The sequence below is a fragment of the Equus przewalskii genome, chromosome 24 (genome assembly GCF_037783145.1).
Source record: "Equus przewalskii isolate Varuska chromosome 24, EquPr2, whole genome shotgun sequence".
Classification (NCBI taxonomy): domain Eukaryota; kingdom Metazoa; phylum Chordata; class Mammalia; order Perissodactyla; family Equidae; genus Equus; species Equus przewalskii.
Window position 1 is genome coordinate 8,432,203 of NC_091854.1, and position 17,957 is coordinate 8,450,159.

Here is a 17,957-nt window from a genome sequence, read left to right on the forward strand (position 1 = left end):
GACTCTGGCATTGAGTCTGAAATGTGCTTTTGGCACTACCATCTCTCAAGTGTTTATTTTTTGTTGAAGGATTGTCAACCCTTGCCAATCTAAGCCAACCATTCTTGCTACTCTTCAGGCAGTATTTAGGACAACACAAAAGAAGTGTTAGCCATCTCTAGGCATGGTTCTGAAAAATAGCAAAGAAATTACAATGATAGTGAGAAATTCAATTTCTCTGCTAAGATCAACTTTAATTTTACTTTGGAGTCTTAAAAAAGGAAAATAAAACAAAATAAGAATAATTAATTGGAAGTTTACCAAGGTGAAAAGTGGGTATAACCTTGAAATATTGCTGTTGACATTATTTACCAATGTATCAATAGAACAGTGTCAATGTAATATGTAATATTGAAAAAGACTACAGTAGTCTCCCCTTATCTGTTGTTTAATTTTCTGCAGTTTCCCTTACTCACAGTCAACCACAGTTCAAAAATATTAAATAGGAAATTCCAGAAATAAACAATTCATAATTTTTAAATTATGTGCCGTTCTGAGTAGCATGATGAACTCTCACACCCTTTCGCTCCGTCCCTCCTGGGATGTGAATCATCCCTTTGTTCAGTGTATCCATGCTGTATACACTGCCCACCATTAGTCACTTAGTAGCCATCTCAGTTATTAGATCAACTGTAGCAGTATAGCAGTGCTTGTGATCAAGTAACCCTTATTTTGTTTAGTAACGGCCCCAAAGCATGAGAATAGTGATGCTGATAATTCGGATATGCCAAAGAGAAGCCATAAAATGCTTCCTTTAAGTGAAAAGGTGAATGTTCTTGATTTAATAAGAAAAAAAATTGTATGCTGAGGTGGCTAAGAACTTTTATTACAGTATATTGTTATTTTGTAACTATATTATTTTATTACTGTTATTGTTCTATTTTATTATTGTTAATCTCTTTCTATGCCTAATTTATACATTAAACTTTATTATAGGTATATATGTATAGGAAAAAACATAGTATATATACGATTTCGTACTATCTGTGGTTTCAGACATTCACTGGGGGTCTTGGAACAAATCCCCCTCAGATAAAGGGAGATTATGGTACTTCATTGAATATTTTTATGTCTTGACTTTAAAGTAGTCTATAAATTGGGTTATTTTTAGCCATAAACTTTACTAGAAAAAACTTTTAATGTATATATTTGTGTTATGTAAAGATTGCAGAATGGCTTTCGGATGATACAAGACCTGCTGTATGTCTGAAAATGGATGAGAGACACAGACCTGTTAAACTTCGGAAAGTGGTCCTTGGATTTCCCTGCACTAGTAACCAAACTGAATTTAAGTTTGATTTAAGCCTCAACTACAAAATCTCCACTGTTATACAAACATACTCTGATCAGAAACCTACACTTGTGGTATGGATTATTGGTTGCTTATTTTTTAGTGTAATGTTCAGTTTTTAATATGATTAATACAAATATTGTTCATTCATTTTCAGTTTTGTGCAACAAGGAAAGGTGTGCAACAGGCTGCTTCTGTTCTTGTGAAAGATGCAAAATTTATTATGACTGTGGAACAGAAACAGAGGTATATTTTTTCATTTATTCATGAAGGTAGAAAGACTTTTAAGGATCTTCTAGGTAATATGAGAAAACCAGGTTCGTTCCTTAACCTTTTTAAGTTACTTGACCTCACCAAGCCTCAGTTTCCTCATCTGCAAAATAAGGATAATAGTAATTTGAAGGATTAAGTGAGATAATGAATCTTAATGCAACTATGATCCTGTCTTCATTTCACAGCCATATTTCTTTAAAGGTTATTCATATTGCTGCCTTCATTTTTTTTACCCACTTTCAATCCACCATCTGTTGTAATCTATCACTAAAGCTGATCTTGCTAATTGATCCCTCAGGAGCCTCTAACACATTTGACCACTGCCACCTTATTTAAAAACTCTGGACTCTGTGCTTCCATCATCATCCCCTACCAAGTTTCTTCTTACTTTGCTGGCTGCTCATTCCCAGTCCCCTTTTCACCTCTTCTACCCAGCTCTTAAATGTTAACATTCTAGGGGTTCTATCCAAGGTTTGTTCTTTCTAATTCCATTCTCCTAGGTATTTGTATCTAGCACATGGGTTCAAAGAATATTATCTACACGTATATTTGTATATGTCTGTAAATTCCTAAATTTATAGCTCCAACCCAGACCTCCATTCTGAGCTCTAGGTCTATAGTCCATCTGCCTAATTGACGTCGCCAACTGTTTATCTATGGGCATCTCAAACTCAGTATGTCCAAAATAGGATCTTGGTTCTTTCTCTCAAACCAGCTCCTCCTTTAGTGTTCCCCATCTTAATTATACATCATCGCCCTGGTTTCTTATGGCAGAAACCTATCACTGATATCTCTCTCACATTCCTCTCCATAGGCAATAAATTACCAACTCCTGTTTAGTCTTACTTCTAAATATATCTCAAGTATATCCTTTTATCTCCTTCAGCACTGCCACCTCCCTAGTTCAAGTCACTATTAATCTCTTGCCTTTTATCTGATGACCATACATATACTCTTATCCCACTTTATCTAGTTAGCGGTGTGATTGTGTAAAATTACAAATCTAAATATGTCAGTTTTCTGCCTAAAACCCTTTAATAGTTTCTTTTAATTATTTTATTGGGTTCATCTTTGTTTATAACCCTTTAATAGTTTCTTGTTGTCATTAGGATAAAATCCTAAATCCTTAATAAGGCCTGCAACACCTTGTATAATGGAATGTCTAGCTAATTCTGCAGACTCATCATGACCATGCTATGCCTTTACTCACTATAGTCAAGCCATGTTGTCCTCTCTGTTCTGAGAACATATCAACTGTCACCCTATAAAGGGCTTTCTTGCATCATGTTTTCTTTGTCTGGAATGGTTTTTACCTAACTCTTATTCCTCCATCAAATCTCACCTTTAATGTCAGCTTCTTGGAAAGTTTTTCATGGTCCTCAGTTTCGCCTTAGTTACTTTTATAGGTACCCGGCACTTTTATTTCATAGCCCGTATTATAATTGTAATAAATACTCTTTTGTTTAATTGTTATTTTAATATCCATTTTATTCATTAGATTGTAAAGTTCTTGAGGAGAGGAAGACTTATGGTCATCTTACTTACCATTCCGTCTTGGCAGGTCTCAGCAGAGTGCCAGCACTTTTTACTACTTAATGAATGTTAGCTTATTATTATTAATAACAACTTTTGTGAATCAATAAACATATTTAGTGGTAGACCTCAGACTAAAATTGGATTGAATAATTACATGTGGATATGAGCAGATACTGAATTTTCTGACTCATTTTGTAAGGGGTTGGGGAAGTACTTTTCTCTGCTTTCGGTCAGATCAGCTTTCCAATTACCAGTCTATCCTGTGACTTCCTCCTCCGGTCACTTTGTCAACCAAGGATTTGTACTAAACCTAGAAGATACCAATTTAGTTTTCTGACATTCTTTGGCTTTCTATCCATTAAAAAGATGGATTTCATCCACTCAAAGTAGATGAGGTCTGAAATGTAAACAGAAAGGGAGAAAGTGAAATTAATGCTAACAAGATAACAATAGCATAAATTTCTTTCTACCCACCTCTTTGTTTTATACTCCAGAGAATATTTATCATATATTGCAGTCAGTGTTTTACTAGGAACAATAAATGTTTGAATAGAATCTCATTTGTGTGTTCTGCTTTTGCTTCATTCCCTGAGAAAAGCGTAAGTGAAAAGGAATGGAATGCCATTTTTGGTTGGTGTAGTCTAGGGAAAGAGACTCTGCTTATGTCAGTTCCTCTTGAACCAGTCGCATTCTAGCAACTCCTACAAGACTTATTTTTGCCCATCAAGCCCCAGATTCTGTTGCTAAGGTTTCTAAACGTGTCTAACATGCCAAACTTATTTGTACTCTGGTCTTTTTAGCTTTTTATTAAATAATTTTTCTGTTGTATCATGCATTTAAATAACAGAATACTTCCAGATTTTGACATTTCTTAGTTAACTTTCAGAAGTTAATTGGTGTAGTCTCACAGTAAGAATGCTTCCTGAGACACTGGTTTTAATCAAGAAGACTCCCTGACTATTTGTGGCCAGTGAGCAAGCATATTGGGAGAATGTATGCATCCATTAGGTCATTTTGCTGGCATCATTGATAGTTTTCATACTAGCTGCACTTGGTTTTATAACATTCTTGATTTTTAATTTTCTAAATGTTTTTAATAAAGATGGTGTTTCAAAAACATATTGACCAGCTCACTATAAAACTAGTAATAGAGTAAAGGTAAAACTGGAATTAAAAAAAATTGTGAGTATAGAGTAAAGAGGCTATAAGTAGGTATGAGTAATTTGGAGCTTTCTACTTGTTGGGTGAATAAACTAGTTGATCAAGTTGGGCCATGTGACCTGTAGTCAGAAAGAGATGTGGCTATTAAGTAATAAGACCTGTTTTCTTGCTCATAGACTAACTCTGAAGGAAATTTTTAAAAACTTGGAGAATTCTTAGGGCAATAGTGGCGTCATTCACATAGAATAACTATATAGCCTTCTATGTGAATACTTAATTAGCATTTTTGAGCTGAACCTATCTATATAAGCAAGGAACTGAAATAGATAACATATAAGTACTCTTAAAACTAATATCCATTCCATCCTCTCCGTTTTCCCCTGTTCTCTGCTGCATACAAATAAGCTAATCTTGTTTCAGATAATCATTTTTTTACACAGAGGTGTCTATCATAATTTCTTTTCTCATTTCCTACTCTTACCTAGTTACTCAAGGAAAATTTCTCTCCTTCGATTCTCTTCTTTCTTCACTCTTTGTCCCTCCTCTTTTCTTTCTTTACGCTCCTTTTTTATTCCTGTTTCTTCAGGAGTAAAATGCTGTTAGGAACAGCATGAAGTTAGAGACCCAGATTTGAATTGTAGTGCTGCCAATTTTACTAGCTGTGTACCATTGGACACATTACTTAGCTTCTCTCAGCTTCAATCTTAATCAGGGTTGGATATTTGGAAATCAACTGTCCATCTCACCATACAATTGTGAGAATTAGATAAGGCAACATTTCAAAGACATCTAAAAGTGTGTAGCACAGAATTTGTGCTTAACACTAACATGTCCTTTCCTCTTGCCTTGTTTTCATTACATTATAAATCCTTAAAAAAAATGTGAATGTTATATTAAATAATGCCTGATACTGTCATATCTGCAACAAGGAAATGGAAAAACACAAATTTGGAGGTTCTTAGACATAATTAAGAACCGACCTACCAACCCAAAATCTTTCAAAGTACCCAGGATTCCTTTTCAAATTGTCAAGAAACTCTCTTAACTTCTTCTTCTCTTTTAACCTAACCCAGTTTTCTTTCAGTACCGTACCTCAGAACACAATAGGCAACTTTTCTTATTTCCATCTTTTTTGGTTTACTTACTAGTGTTATAGTAGAGGTTTAAAAATTGTTATTCCTTGTAAATATTTTTCAGGCAAATTATGGGAGTAGGCTTGTGTTCTGACTAATGAACGTAAACATTTATGAAGTTTTTTTTCCTGTGGAAAGCGAGTTTTCCAAATTTCTGGTTTAAAAGTGAGCTTTGATGTTACAGCTAGTAAATAAAGAACTTTTTTTTTTTAAGTTTGTACTCTTTTACCAACCTCTCCCTACTTCCCCCTATCCTCAGCCTCAGCCCCTTGCAACCACTTCACTTTTCTACTGTTTCTGTGAGTTTGACCTTTTTTTTAAAAAAAATTCCAGGTGTAAGTGATACCATGCTGTATTTGTCTTTCTCTGTATGGCCAATTTCACTTCCATAATGCCCTCCAGGTTCATCTATGTTTTCACGAAAGGCAGAATTACCTTCTTTTCTAAGACTGAATAATATTCCATTGTATATATACCACATGGTCTTTATCTAGACCTCTCTCGATGGACAGTTAGGTCGTTTCCATACCTTGGCTATTGTGAACAATGCTGCAGGGAACATGGGAGTGCAGATATCTATTCAGGTCCTTTGCCCAGTTTTTAGTTGGATTATTTATTTTTTTACTGAGTTGTAAAATTAGAGACTTCTGAGTTTGAAAGTTTGATATACTTTACTTCTTGAAGATGGTTTTCAAATAATGATATTGTGAAAATATTTTATCTGTAAGCTTCAAAATAATTAATAAAATAAGAATTTTTTGATGTTAATCAGAAAAACTCTCAGTAATTTTATGGTATTTTTAAATAGGTTACAGAAGTGTGCACATTCCATAAGAGATTCAAAACTGAGAGGTAGGTTTAGAGCTAATTTTTGAATAGCATTTTCAGCTATAGATAAAAGGAGTCAATTATTGATGAAATATTAACAGTACATAGCAGATGATATATTTCTGTTGTAGATATCTTAATACATGGTGTTGCTTATCATCATGCTGGTATGGAACTGTCAGATAGAAAAGTAGTTGAAGGAGCTTTTACTGTTGGAGATCTACCAGTTCTTTGTAAGTAAAACATTCTTATGAATATTAAGATATTTTGGAAAATTATTTTTAAGAGGAAAAAAAGCTCAAGTATTCTTACTTATTTCTACTTTTCTTCCAAGAATCTAAAATTGTGTAACTACACGTGTATATATATATATATGCTACAGTAAACTTTTTGACAGTTTTAGTTCTTTATCATGTTACTGAACATAGTGCAATTTGAAAAGTAAGAATTTGTAGTTTTTTGGTTTTAAGATGTGTTATTTTACATGGAAATGTTCCTTTATTCTTTTTTTCTCTAAATTCCCTATATATGAGTTTTTATTACATTTATAAGAATATATCTTTTATGAGAAAATGTCTACCTGAAGCAATAAAGCTATATGGCTTGAAAGTAATATTCCTTCATCTGATGCAGTTACTACCAGTACTTTAGCTATGGGAGTAAATTTGCCTGCTCACCTAGTAGTTATAAAATCTACAATGCATTATGCTGGAGGAATGTTCGAAGAATACAGTGAAACAGATATTCTTCAGATGATTGGTAGAGCTGGTCGACCTCAAGTAAGTGACAGTATTTTACTTTTTGTAACTTATTTTAAAAACAAGGTAGAAAACAAAAAACTCTTTTTATATATTTTTTGTTAAACAAAAGATTAACATTTCATATTTAGATTAGGTTTAGAAATAAATGTAACTGAGAAAATTGACTTTAATGGAGGAATAGAAGTAAAACAAGTCTTGCCAAAGGGGACATACTCCCCATCTCCCACTGAGCTCACATTGGTTGATGAATGGTTGGGTTTATGAATGTGTACACTGTTAAAGGTTTTTTTGGTTTTGAGTTTTTTTTGTTTTTGTTTTGTTTTTTTTAATTCTGATTGGGGATGCTATTGGCAATTTTGGATGGGACAGTTTTTCATTGTGTAGGACTGTCATGCATTGCAGAACATGTAGGATTCCTGGATCCTAGCACAAAATACCTTTAGTGGTCCCCAGGTATTGTGACAGTTAAAAATCAGCTCATACATATTATAGAACGTGGCCTACTCTGACAAATACTTGGATAAAGATGTCATTAGTATAGGTACTAAAGGAACATTTAGGAAAAAGATCTTTTCAAAGAATGTCAAAATATTATGTTAAGTGAATCCATAATTTTTATAGGATAAATCAGATTGTATGTAAACTACACCAAATCTTACAGCTTTTATCCAGTTACTTAAGTTTGTTTTGATTTTACACTGCCAAAATTATGTTATATTGAAAGCAAAGTGATGTTTTTTACATCTGTGCTCTTGGAAAGATTTTATTTTATTTATTTATTTATTTATTTTTTGAGGAAGATTAGCCCCGAGCTAACATCTGCTGTCAATCCTCCTCTCTCTTTTTGCTGAGGAAGACTGGCCCTGAGCTAACATCCATGCCTATCTTCCTCTCCTTACTATGTGGGATGCCTACCACAGCATGGTTTGCCAAGCGGTGCCCTGTCTGCACTGGGGATCTGAACCGGCGAACCCTGGGCCGCCGAAGTAGAAAGTGCACACTTAACTGCTGCACCACCAGGCCGGCAGCCCCTGGAAGGATTTTAAATTAAATTTTCAGTTAACATTCAAATTCAGAAGCATTTTTAAAGCCTTTTTGACCTGTTGTTTAAGACAGGGGACTGTTTAATATAAAATTAAGGTCTTGAGTTATTGAAGAGAACTGGTGTCAACATGTGCCCCTCTTTACTAAATTTCCCTCTGTGTGTTTTTTTCCAGTTTGACACTACAGCTACTGCAGTTATTATGACTCGGTTGAGTACAAAAGAGAAGTATATTCAGATGTTAGCTTGTAGTGACACTGTAGAAAGCAGGTAATACAGAAAATATTCCAAAAAGATAATGTTAATATGGCCTATATTTTTTCTTTTAGTATATTAAGAGGAAATTTGGTTAGGGGATTTTCTAAAGCCATTTTCTTAAAACTTTTCGATAATCTTAATTAGAAAATTTGTGTCCTTTCAAGAAATTTAGTAGTTAAAAAAAAGACAATGTAATATTTTTATTCGGCTGTGTTTCTTTGCATATGGTAATGTATCCTTGTTATAAAAGGCCAAATTAGTACATCTCTTTACATTTTAAAAAATTTGTTTAGTGATACAGAGGCAATCTGAAACCTTTTAGTAAAGTATTTGATTATAATACTCTTGGAGAAAATAGGATATAATTCACTCCCCACCCTTTTTTAAAGCAATAATATCTTCTAGAGCCATGGAGTAGAGAGAAATCTATACTCTTTTTAAAAGTTGTACTGACTTATTATGGTTTTCTTATATGTGTGTGTATATATATATACATCTATATATTTTTTTTTGATGAGGAAGATTTGCCCTGAGCTAACATCTGTTGCCAATCTTCCTCTTTTTTGCTTGAGGAAGATTGTCTCTGAGCTAACGTCTGTGCCAGTCTTCCTCTGTTTTGTATGTGGGATGCCACAGCGTGGCCTGATGAGCAGCATGTAGGTCCATGCCCAGGATCCAAATGCGCGAACCCTGGGCCATCAAAGTAGAGTGTGCAAACTCAACCGCTATGTCACCAGGCTGGCCCCTTCTCTTAGATTTTTAAAAATTGTTATCTTTCATGAATTATTAAAGTAGCAATGAGTATATTATTCATTTATATTCACTTACATCATTGAATTATTTAAAATATTATCGACCTTTAAAAAAGTAAGAGTTATGACATTGAAATACATATACTAATGCGAATTTTTTTTTCCATTAGTTTGCACAGACATCTTATTGAGCATTTAAATGCAGAAATAGTATTGCATACCATCACAGATGTGAATATTGCTTTGGAATGGATACGATCAACCTTGCTTTATATTAGAGCCTTGAAAAATCCATCTCATTATGGTTTGTTACTTTGATTTGGAAAAGTAGTAATTTTTTCAAGCCATTTGGGCCTTTATTTATGCTAATAGATAACAGTAGATTAAAGAAACTAATATGTAATGAACAAAAGTAGCAACTTTCACAAATACATTTAGAGGCAAGAGTAGACAAATGTGAGAAATCTTTATCTTTTTTAATTTTAGCTTTTCGGTAAGGTTTAAAATCAGCACTATTAAAAATACACCTTTTACAAAAATATTTAACTCAAAAATAACAAAAATGCCTAAAATTATTTAAAATAAGTTCAAGTAAAAAAAAAAAGCCTTGAATTTTGTGTGAACTGGCGTTCACATCAAAGAATATACTACTACTATTACTGCTAGAATTGTTATCTTGCTTCTAAAGCTAACGCACATCTGGTTATGTTGCTTCTAGAGGCTTCTTTCGTGTGGTGTGGGTTATAAAATAAAAATCCTTGGGATTGCTTAAAATGCAATTATAACCTGACTTGTTGCAATGCCATTCTAATGCACACAGGTTCAAAACTTTCAGCTCTCCAAGAAGGGAAAAATACAGTATTCCTGCTCACTGTTATACAATAAAATGAGGAAAGGCCAATTGATATCAAAAGGATTTTGCAACAGTGGTTATTTTCTGTAGATGTTTAAGCCTTGTTTTAATTTATTAAGCTATTTTCCTATTTAAGATTTAATTAGACTACTCTTTTTCTAGGTAGCTTGGGTATAAACTGAACCTATAAAGATGAATGAAGTCCATTCTATTTTACTTTTTATAATTTTTCATAACTTATGCAGGTTTTGCATCTGGATTGAACAAAGATGGAATCGAAGCAAAATTACAAGGTTAGACGCATTTCCTTCTAAAAAATTATATTCTATAAATTTAATGAAAAACGTCAGTTATTATGAAAGTAAGAATACTCTTTTGTAAATTATTTTTTAGAAAGTAACCTTTTGTTGGCAGAAAAATATAGAATTATTTCTTTTTCACATGTAAATAGAGGTTGGCACATGTACTTTTTTTCCAAATTAATCTGTTTATTAATTCTATCAGAATATCTTCCTTTGTGTAATATATTAACTCAGTTTATTTGTTTTTATTTTTAAAATGACCCTGGTCTTTCAAAATGTTGCCACATATTAATTATTTCCTAGTTAAATTTTACTTGAAAATATAAGCCTAACTTGATTATGGGGTTCTTATCCTAATCTGTGCTAATGAAGTATTCCTGTCAAACCTCAGCTTTATTTTTCATTTAACACTCAGTATTTCATTACCTATCTTTTAAAATATCAAAAGATTGCTGAGCATTTGTTAGAATTAGAAATTGTTCCCTCTTCATTGTTTTGACACTCTCTTCCAGTAAAAGAAAAAATGTTAGATCCACTAAAAATGTTTAGCCAATTTTAATTTGTTCTCTACTTGGATATACACATATGGCAAATAAAAATGCAGAGATAAGGATAAAGTGGTAAAATTGTCTTGCTTAAAGAGTAAATATGTTGTTGAAACATGGTGATAAGCAATACCATATATGCTGCTATTGAGAAACAGATCTATAAAATAGTTGTATTATCCTTTACTTATTGACCAATTTTGTAATAGAGTTTTTAAAGCATATATTTTGATTATAATGATCAAATACACACAATAAATCAGACAGCTCATGAGATATCTTGCTATATTCTGATAACTGTAATGATTTAATTTTTGTTAAATTAGGAGGATCACAGTTCATATTTGCCTTATCTTCTGTCATTATAGGGTAGCTAAGTTTTGCATACGAAGAATAGCCAAATTTATTGTATAACTGAATGTAATGTTTTGGTATCCTTGGAGGTCTGCCTTAAGTCTCTTAGGAAAGGTCGTTAGCATAAAATATGCTGTTTCCTAAATTTGGTTATCCTTTCTTGCTCAGTATCCTCCGATAGCTACCCCATCGCTCTTAGAGTAAAATGCAGACTTTCACCAGAGCCCACCAAGTTCTCCCTGACTTGATATTTCCCTGCCTATTTCTCTGACTTCATCTCTTATCGCTTTCTCTCTCTTTTATTCCACTCTCTCCAGACTGGCCCTTTTGCTATTCCCTAAACACACCAAGCTTGCTCCCACTTCAGGTCCTTGTGTTCTCTGTTCTTTATTCTTGGAACACTTCTCACATATTTTCACATGGCCTGCACCTTCATATCATCCAGGTCTTTGTTCACATATCAACTCCTCAGAGAGACCTTCCTGGGCTACCTTATTTAAACCCATCTTTACAGAGAGGAAGGCAAAATGATTTCCGTGTTGTTATTGCTGTTTTCCTGTTCTGGGAAAAGGTCATATGTTTATGTTGAAAATTAGGATGACTGTATCCTTACTTTATATCAGAAATTATGTAGCTTTATATCAGAAATACACATAAGCTTTAGTTAAAAACTTAAAAAACTATCATTCTTTAGGTTCTTTCTCAACTTTATTTTTCTTCATAGCACCTTTTAATACCTAAAACTATATGATTTACTATTTATTTGTATATTGATTGCTTTCTTCAGTAAAATATTAGTTCTATAGAGGGGGACCCTTGTCTTGCTCACTACTGTGAACCTAAAACTTAGAATAGTGCTCAGCATGTAGTAATCATTCTTCTTTGACTGATTAACTTACTGAATGTTCACTTAATAGTGAGTAATTAAGAAAATTAGCAAAGACTTCAAAAGCATTACTTAACCACACACTTAAAAATGTCAAGCTGCCTAAGCAGTGTTGCTTAAACTAAATTATTTCCCAAAGAACCTTGCCTTCTAAGGACTGTGTGTTTGTGAGGGACTACTCTGAGATTGAACAGATTGTGATATTCTCACTCTCTGCTCTGAACTACTTCCAGTCTCCTGGCTTTATAGCACAGAACAGAGAGAGCACTGTAAGCAGCAAGCTACTACAATTGCTCTTATCCCCATCAATCAGTGAGAGTGAACCTGCACTGCTTCCTAGTCAGAGGTTCCTAGGTAGCAATAGTGGCATATGCAGAGATGCTGGAGTAAATGCTAAATGCATCAGCTAAAATAGTCTTAAGTGGCAAGAGAGTGGCAAACTCGGAGGAGGGGAAAGACTAGTGTTTTTGGCACAATCTTTGTAGAACTATTTGACTCTTTATACTTTTTATATATATATATATCTTTGATAAAAGTTAAAAAAAAAAAGAAAAGAAAAAGAAAACCACTTCCATGTTCAAAGTCACATAGCAAAGTGGTTACTTAAACCAGGAGCAACTTACTTAGCCTCTCTATTTTGTTTCCTAATTTGTATGTGAAATAATATTAATACCTACCTTATTGTGTTATTTTGAGAATTAAATGAGGTAATACAAATATATCATTTTAAAAGCTCCAAGTTGCAAATGTTATTTTATCACTTACTGAGTATTATTTTTATTATTTGTGTTATTATTATTAGAAAATCTTTTTAGCATTTGGTTGGGTTCTTTTATTTAAATGAGTTTTTTCCTACCACTTAAGTAGGGACTACAGTTCTTCCTAGAGCAATTATGTACACAGAAACACAACTTTAGCATATTTAATAATAAATACTGTTTTCTGCTTCTTCCTTATTTTACTAAAATAAAAATATATTCTCTAATTGAACAGAATTATGTTTGAAGAATCTGAATGACTTATCATCTCTGGACTTGATAAAAATGGATGAAGATGTTAATTTCAAACCAACTGGTAATTTTCCATCCTTGTTACTAAGTTTAATGGTTGCTTACTTAAGACTAAATAAAAAAATTTTTCTACTAAAATTTAGATAATGGTAAAATTAAATTGTGATATCAGTTCTCAAGAGGGTATCAACATTATTAGCAAGATAAATTTATACAGCAGTCCTATTTATAAAATCATAGAACTTCTTTTTGATAGGCATAGAATTTGTCTTCACCAAATCTAAGTGACTTTTAGCAGAAGATTGAAATGCTCAAATTTCCTGGTTGCTTCAAACCTCTTATAACTCTTGTGGATATTCTTTTGCCACTTCTTAATTATTCAGATTGATTATCTGGATGGTTACTTAGGCTCCTTTTCTCTCTTTCTCTCTCTCTCCTTCCCTCCATCTCACTCTCCCTTACTCCTTCCCTCTCTTTTTCATTCTATTTAGAGTATAATAGAAAAGAGAAAGAATGTTTTGTAGATTTTAGCACTCATGATTGAAAGTTTCTTGGGGGAAAATATTGACTTCATTATTCCAAATTAATCCTTTTAAGAAAGAGTACATTACTGAATAAAAGTTGGGAAGTATAGAAAAGTTTTTTTAAAAAATCAACATTTGACTCTTTGTTAATATTTGGCATGTATTCTTCCATTTTTAATGCATTTTTTATATACTTGCAACCATACTATAGAAATGTATGCTTTTATATCATGTTTTTATTTGTATTTAATATAAGGTTAAGTTTTTAAGACAATTTACTGCTCTCTCAGCCCTAGATTTATAATGTTTTTTTCCTTTCCCCACGGTCCTTATTCTGGTAAACCTAATTTTGTTTGTAAGAGTTTATCTTCTGTGTATTCTAGGATGTCTCAGTAGAGGGTCATGAGAATCACTAAACGTACCTTATTTATCTGTTCTTTAGATACTTCCACTCTCAAGAATCTTGTTCCCACTATCATTCCTTCACTGTGGAACTTCTTGAATTCACTGATGCCATTCCTTCTGCCTTTAAACATACCTGAGAAGTGTTCTGTTTAACATTTTTTCCTGTTCTCCATTGGTGAATACTCCCTGATTAATTTTCCCCTTCATAACACTCTTTTGTTCTGCTTCTTTTATTAATCTCTTTTTTCTGACCTTTTTTGCTTTACTATAGGTTTCTTAAAGTTTCAGACCTTGGACATTTATTCCCAGTTTATGATCATTTCTTTGAAAGGATGATTTACCTTCACAACTTCAGCTCTAATCATTATGTAAATGAATTCAAAATTGTAGTTTTGATCCTGATTTCTCACCTTTGCTCCAAAATTTCATCCTCAGTTTTCTATTGGGAATTTTTATTTACATATATGACATGAAGCTTGACTCCCAGAAGCATATAACAGTTAATTTGACCTGGAATAATGTGAAATGGAATGAACATAAAATTTGGCTTTCAAATACCTGGATTTCAGTCCCAGCCCTACCACTTGCTAGCTGTCACCTCATGCTTACCGAGCCTTAGTTTATTCATCTGCAAAACAGGAATATATTACATATCCTACTTACCTTATTGGGTTGTTGTGATGATCAAGTGAGATAATAAGTGTAAAAACATTTTACTGTAAACATGAGTTATTTCTCTTTTGTCCAAGGTCAGGAAAATATTTCACTGCTTGCCTGTTATTCTCAATAGCATAACCATTTTGCTAAGCCTAGGATTATAAAATATTTACTATCTTTGGTTTCTATTTCATTTATCAGTCATCCCATGTCCAGGTAGTTGTCAGATACTAAAAGGACAATCCAATCTTAAAGCCGAAAATATTCCTTATCACATACTAGGGTAATGTTTCTTAGAGTGCAGTTGGGTTGACTACTTGCTGTCAAAATCAATTGAGGTTGCTGTTATGTTAAAAATGAAATTAATGAATCCTATTCCAGACCTACAAACCTCAATTTTTAGGAGTCAAATCTAGGAATTTATATTTTAAGGCTGTTTCCAAGATGTTTCTTTTGCACATTAAAATTGAGAACCACTGCCTTGGGATTGACGTTTCAGTAAATGGTATAGTGAAAATCAGTTTAGATCTTCATCCCACACACCAGCTTATCTCAATGAATGTTCTGAGGGAGGAAAAGTTTCCAGAGGAAAATAGTACCCGGTAAAACTATGTTCTCTGTCTTTTCTAGGAGATTCATGGAGTTCAATAACATATTAAATGTGCTGAGAAGAAAAGCAATTAAAAAGAGCCTAAATTGGTTAACTTAGGGCTTTTACATGTTTATTTGCCCACGGAAACCTTTTTAAAGGAAGATTCATTAATACTGCAAAGAACACTAGCATTATAGAGCATGATTTGGGAAATGTTGTGATATACTAAAATGAATACTAAGTAGATTTAATGAAGGTATTTTAAAAATGGAAGACAAATGAAGATGTTTTTAAAATGGAAGAAAATAGAACTTATCTAATCTCTGACTGCAAAAGAGCTTTCCAGGCAACTTGAAAATTTCTACAGCATTTCTTTATTTTTAAAAATTTACATAGATAAAAATTAACTGTTTTTTTTGGTGTACACATTACTAAATGATCATGGGTCAAAGAGGAAATTTCAGAGAAAATAAGAAAATATTTTGAATTGACATTTGTAATTTGTGCCTTCTCTCATTTTCGCTAATCATTCTTTATAGAGTTTTATTAATTTTTTAGTTTTTTCAAAGAAACAACTTCTGGTTTTGCTGATCCTTTCTGTGGAATATTTGTTTCTATGTCATTGATTTCTACTCTAACCTTCCTTCTGCTTTCTTTAGTTTTATTTTGCTGTTCTTTTCCTAACTTGTTAAGATGGATACTTAGCTCTTAGTTTTCAACTTCTCTTCTAATACAATCTGATCTACTACAACATATATTTCAACAACATGAATTAGCTCATATGAAAATGGTAAAAGTGAGACTCATGTCTATGCAGCAAAAAATTTGTACTGATGCTACACCATTTTCCCCAGCACCTCACGTAGTAGCGCTGTTAGTCAGGGTTCTGCAGAGAAACAGAACCAACGGTATGTATATATACATATATATATATATATATGTATATATATATATCTGCAATCAGCAACTTGGAGACCCAGGAGAACCAATGGTGTAGTTCCAGTCTGAGTCTGAAGGCCTGAGAACCAGGAGAGCCAGGGGTATAAGTTCCAGTCCCAAAGCTGGCAGTCTTGAGACCCAGGGAGAGCCCATGATTCAGTTCTAGTTTGAAGGCAGGAAAAGACCCAGTCCTAGCTCAAGACAGCCAGGCAAGAGGAATGCCTTCTTAGGGTCAGTCTTTTTGTTTTATTCAGGCCTTCAACTTATTGGAAGGGGCCACCGACATTAGGAAAGACAATTTGCTTTACTCAGTTGAAATGTTAATTTCATCGAAAAACCGTCCTCGCAGACACACCCAGAATAATATTTGACCAAATATCTGGGCACCCTTTGGCCCAGTTAAGGTGACATGTAAAATTAACCATCACAGCAGCTTAACATAAAACACACAAATCTAACTGAACTTAGCTGAATTCTCAGAGGAATACAGTAGTGAACATAATGCCCTTTTACCTGAACTTCCTCTGGGCCCAGATTGGCCATGTGCTCTGACTTGAAAATACATATTATGCAATGCCCAGTCTTTGAACATTTGTCCTTTGTGTTTATAACTCAGCAGCCTCAACTCTTTTTTCACCCTATACTATGAAGCTACTTAAGAAAAACCACAAAGTATTATATATATGTATATGTGTATGACTTTATGAGGAATTTAACATGTCTTTTTAACTGTGCTAGTATTTATATTAGGACTATTATTTAGGTTAGTGTTATTGTTAGAAGGTTGCATGGATGTTTTTAGTTGTTTGCTTCAACATTTTTTTCCATAAGCTCTGTTATTTTCAGTATGCAGTTTTGCAAAATGCAAGATTTTATAGGAAATTCATATACCGTATATTTACAGGAAATAAGTATTTATGTAAATGTACGAGAGTACTATATATTTATTTAAGGCTAAGAATTTTTGTTGGCTTTGTAGTATTTTCATTATCAACGAGTTTGTTATATTTTCTAATTTCCATTATGATTTCTTCTTTGACTTATGAATTATTTAGAACTATATTTTTTAATTTCTCTACATAGGATTTTCTAGTGAGTTTTCTTTCCTAGCTTTTTCTTGTAGTTGTTCTTGACATTTGATACAGTTGCTTTGTGACCAGATAACATTGTATGATTGCAATCTTGAAATTTATTGAGACTTGTTTGATGTCCCAGTATGTGGTCAGTTTTTGTAAATATTTTGTGTGTGCTTATCCCTTTGAGTTTAACCCCTCTCCCAGATAAAGATCTTGTTAGTTCTTTGATGCTTTATAAGAGACACTTCTTGTGTTTTGGTTAGCTGTTTTAGTTGCCTTTAGCAGAAGGCTTGGTTCATAATTATTTAGCCTGCCATTAATGTAGATGGAAGTTGCTTGCATAATATCTAATTACTTCTTTTTTTATGACTTCTTTTTCCTTGATATTACCAATATTTTCTTTTATCTCTTTGGACATTTGTTTTTTGTTATTTAAATTCTTAGTCTGTATGTTCCAGTAATTCTGCTTCATAGAGTTTTTGCTTTTTAAATTTGTGGTCATAATACTCGTGTCTCTAGGTATTTATGTCTGTATGCTTGTATTCTTGCCTAAGTTTTCAGCTATTCTCCTTGGTAATGTGTGTAGGAGAAAGGCTCAAAGGGCCAAGTCTTAGTATATGTGAATTTAATAAGGTTTAACCTTCTGAAAATGGGCAGTAACTGCAAGTGGCTGGGAAAGTCATTAAACTGGAATGCAGATCTTACGTCTGTGAAGGAGAGGGGAGGAGGGAAGGAAGGAG

At 33.1% G+C, this 17,957-nt stretch overlaps 1 protein-coding gene across 1 annotated transcript in view; it reads left to right on the forward strand.

Annotated features, from left to right (window-relative positions):
* Positions 1–17,957, forward strand: part of HFM1 (helicase for meiosis 1) — a 106,365-nt gene that overhangs the window by 38,382 nt on the left and 50,026 nt on the right. The window contains exons 12-20 of the mRNA XM_070592760.1: positions 1,204–1,404; positions 1,488–1,576; positions 6,242–6,285; positions 6,393–6,494; positions 6,895–7,040; positions 8,240–8,334; positions 9,245–9,378; positions 10,173–10,220; positions 13,008–13,088. Coding sequence (XP_070448861.1) covers positions 1,204–1,404; positions 1,488–1,576; positions 6,242–6,285; positions 6,393–6,494; positions 6,895–7,040; positions 8,240–8,334; positions 9,245–9,378; positions 10,173–10,220; positions 13,008–13,088 — 940 coding nt within the window. The remainder of the gene's footprint in view (positions 1–1,203; positions 1,405–1,487; positions 1,577–6,241; positions 6,286–6,392; positions 6,495–6,894; positions 7,041–8,239; positions 8,335–9,244; positions 9,379–10,172; positions 10,221–13,007; positions 13,089–17,957) is intronic.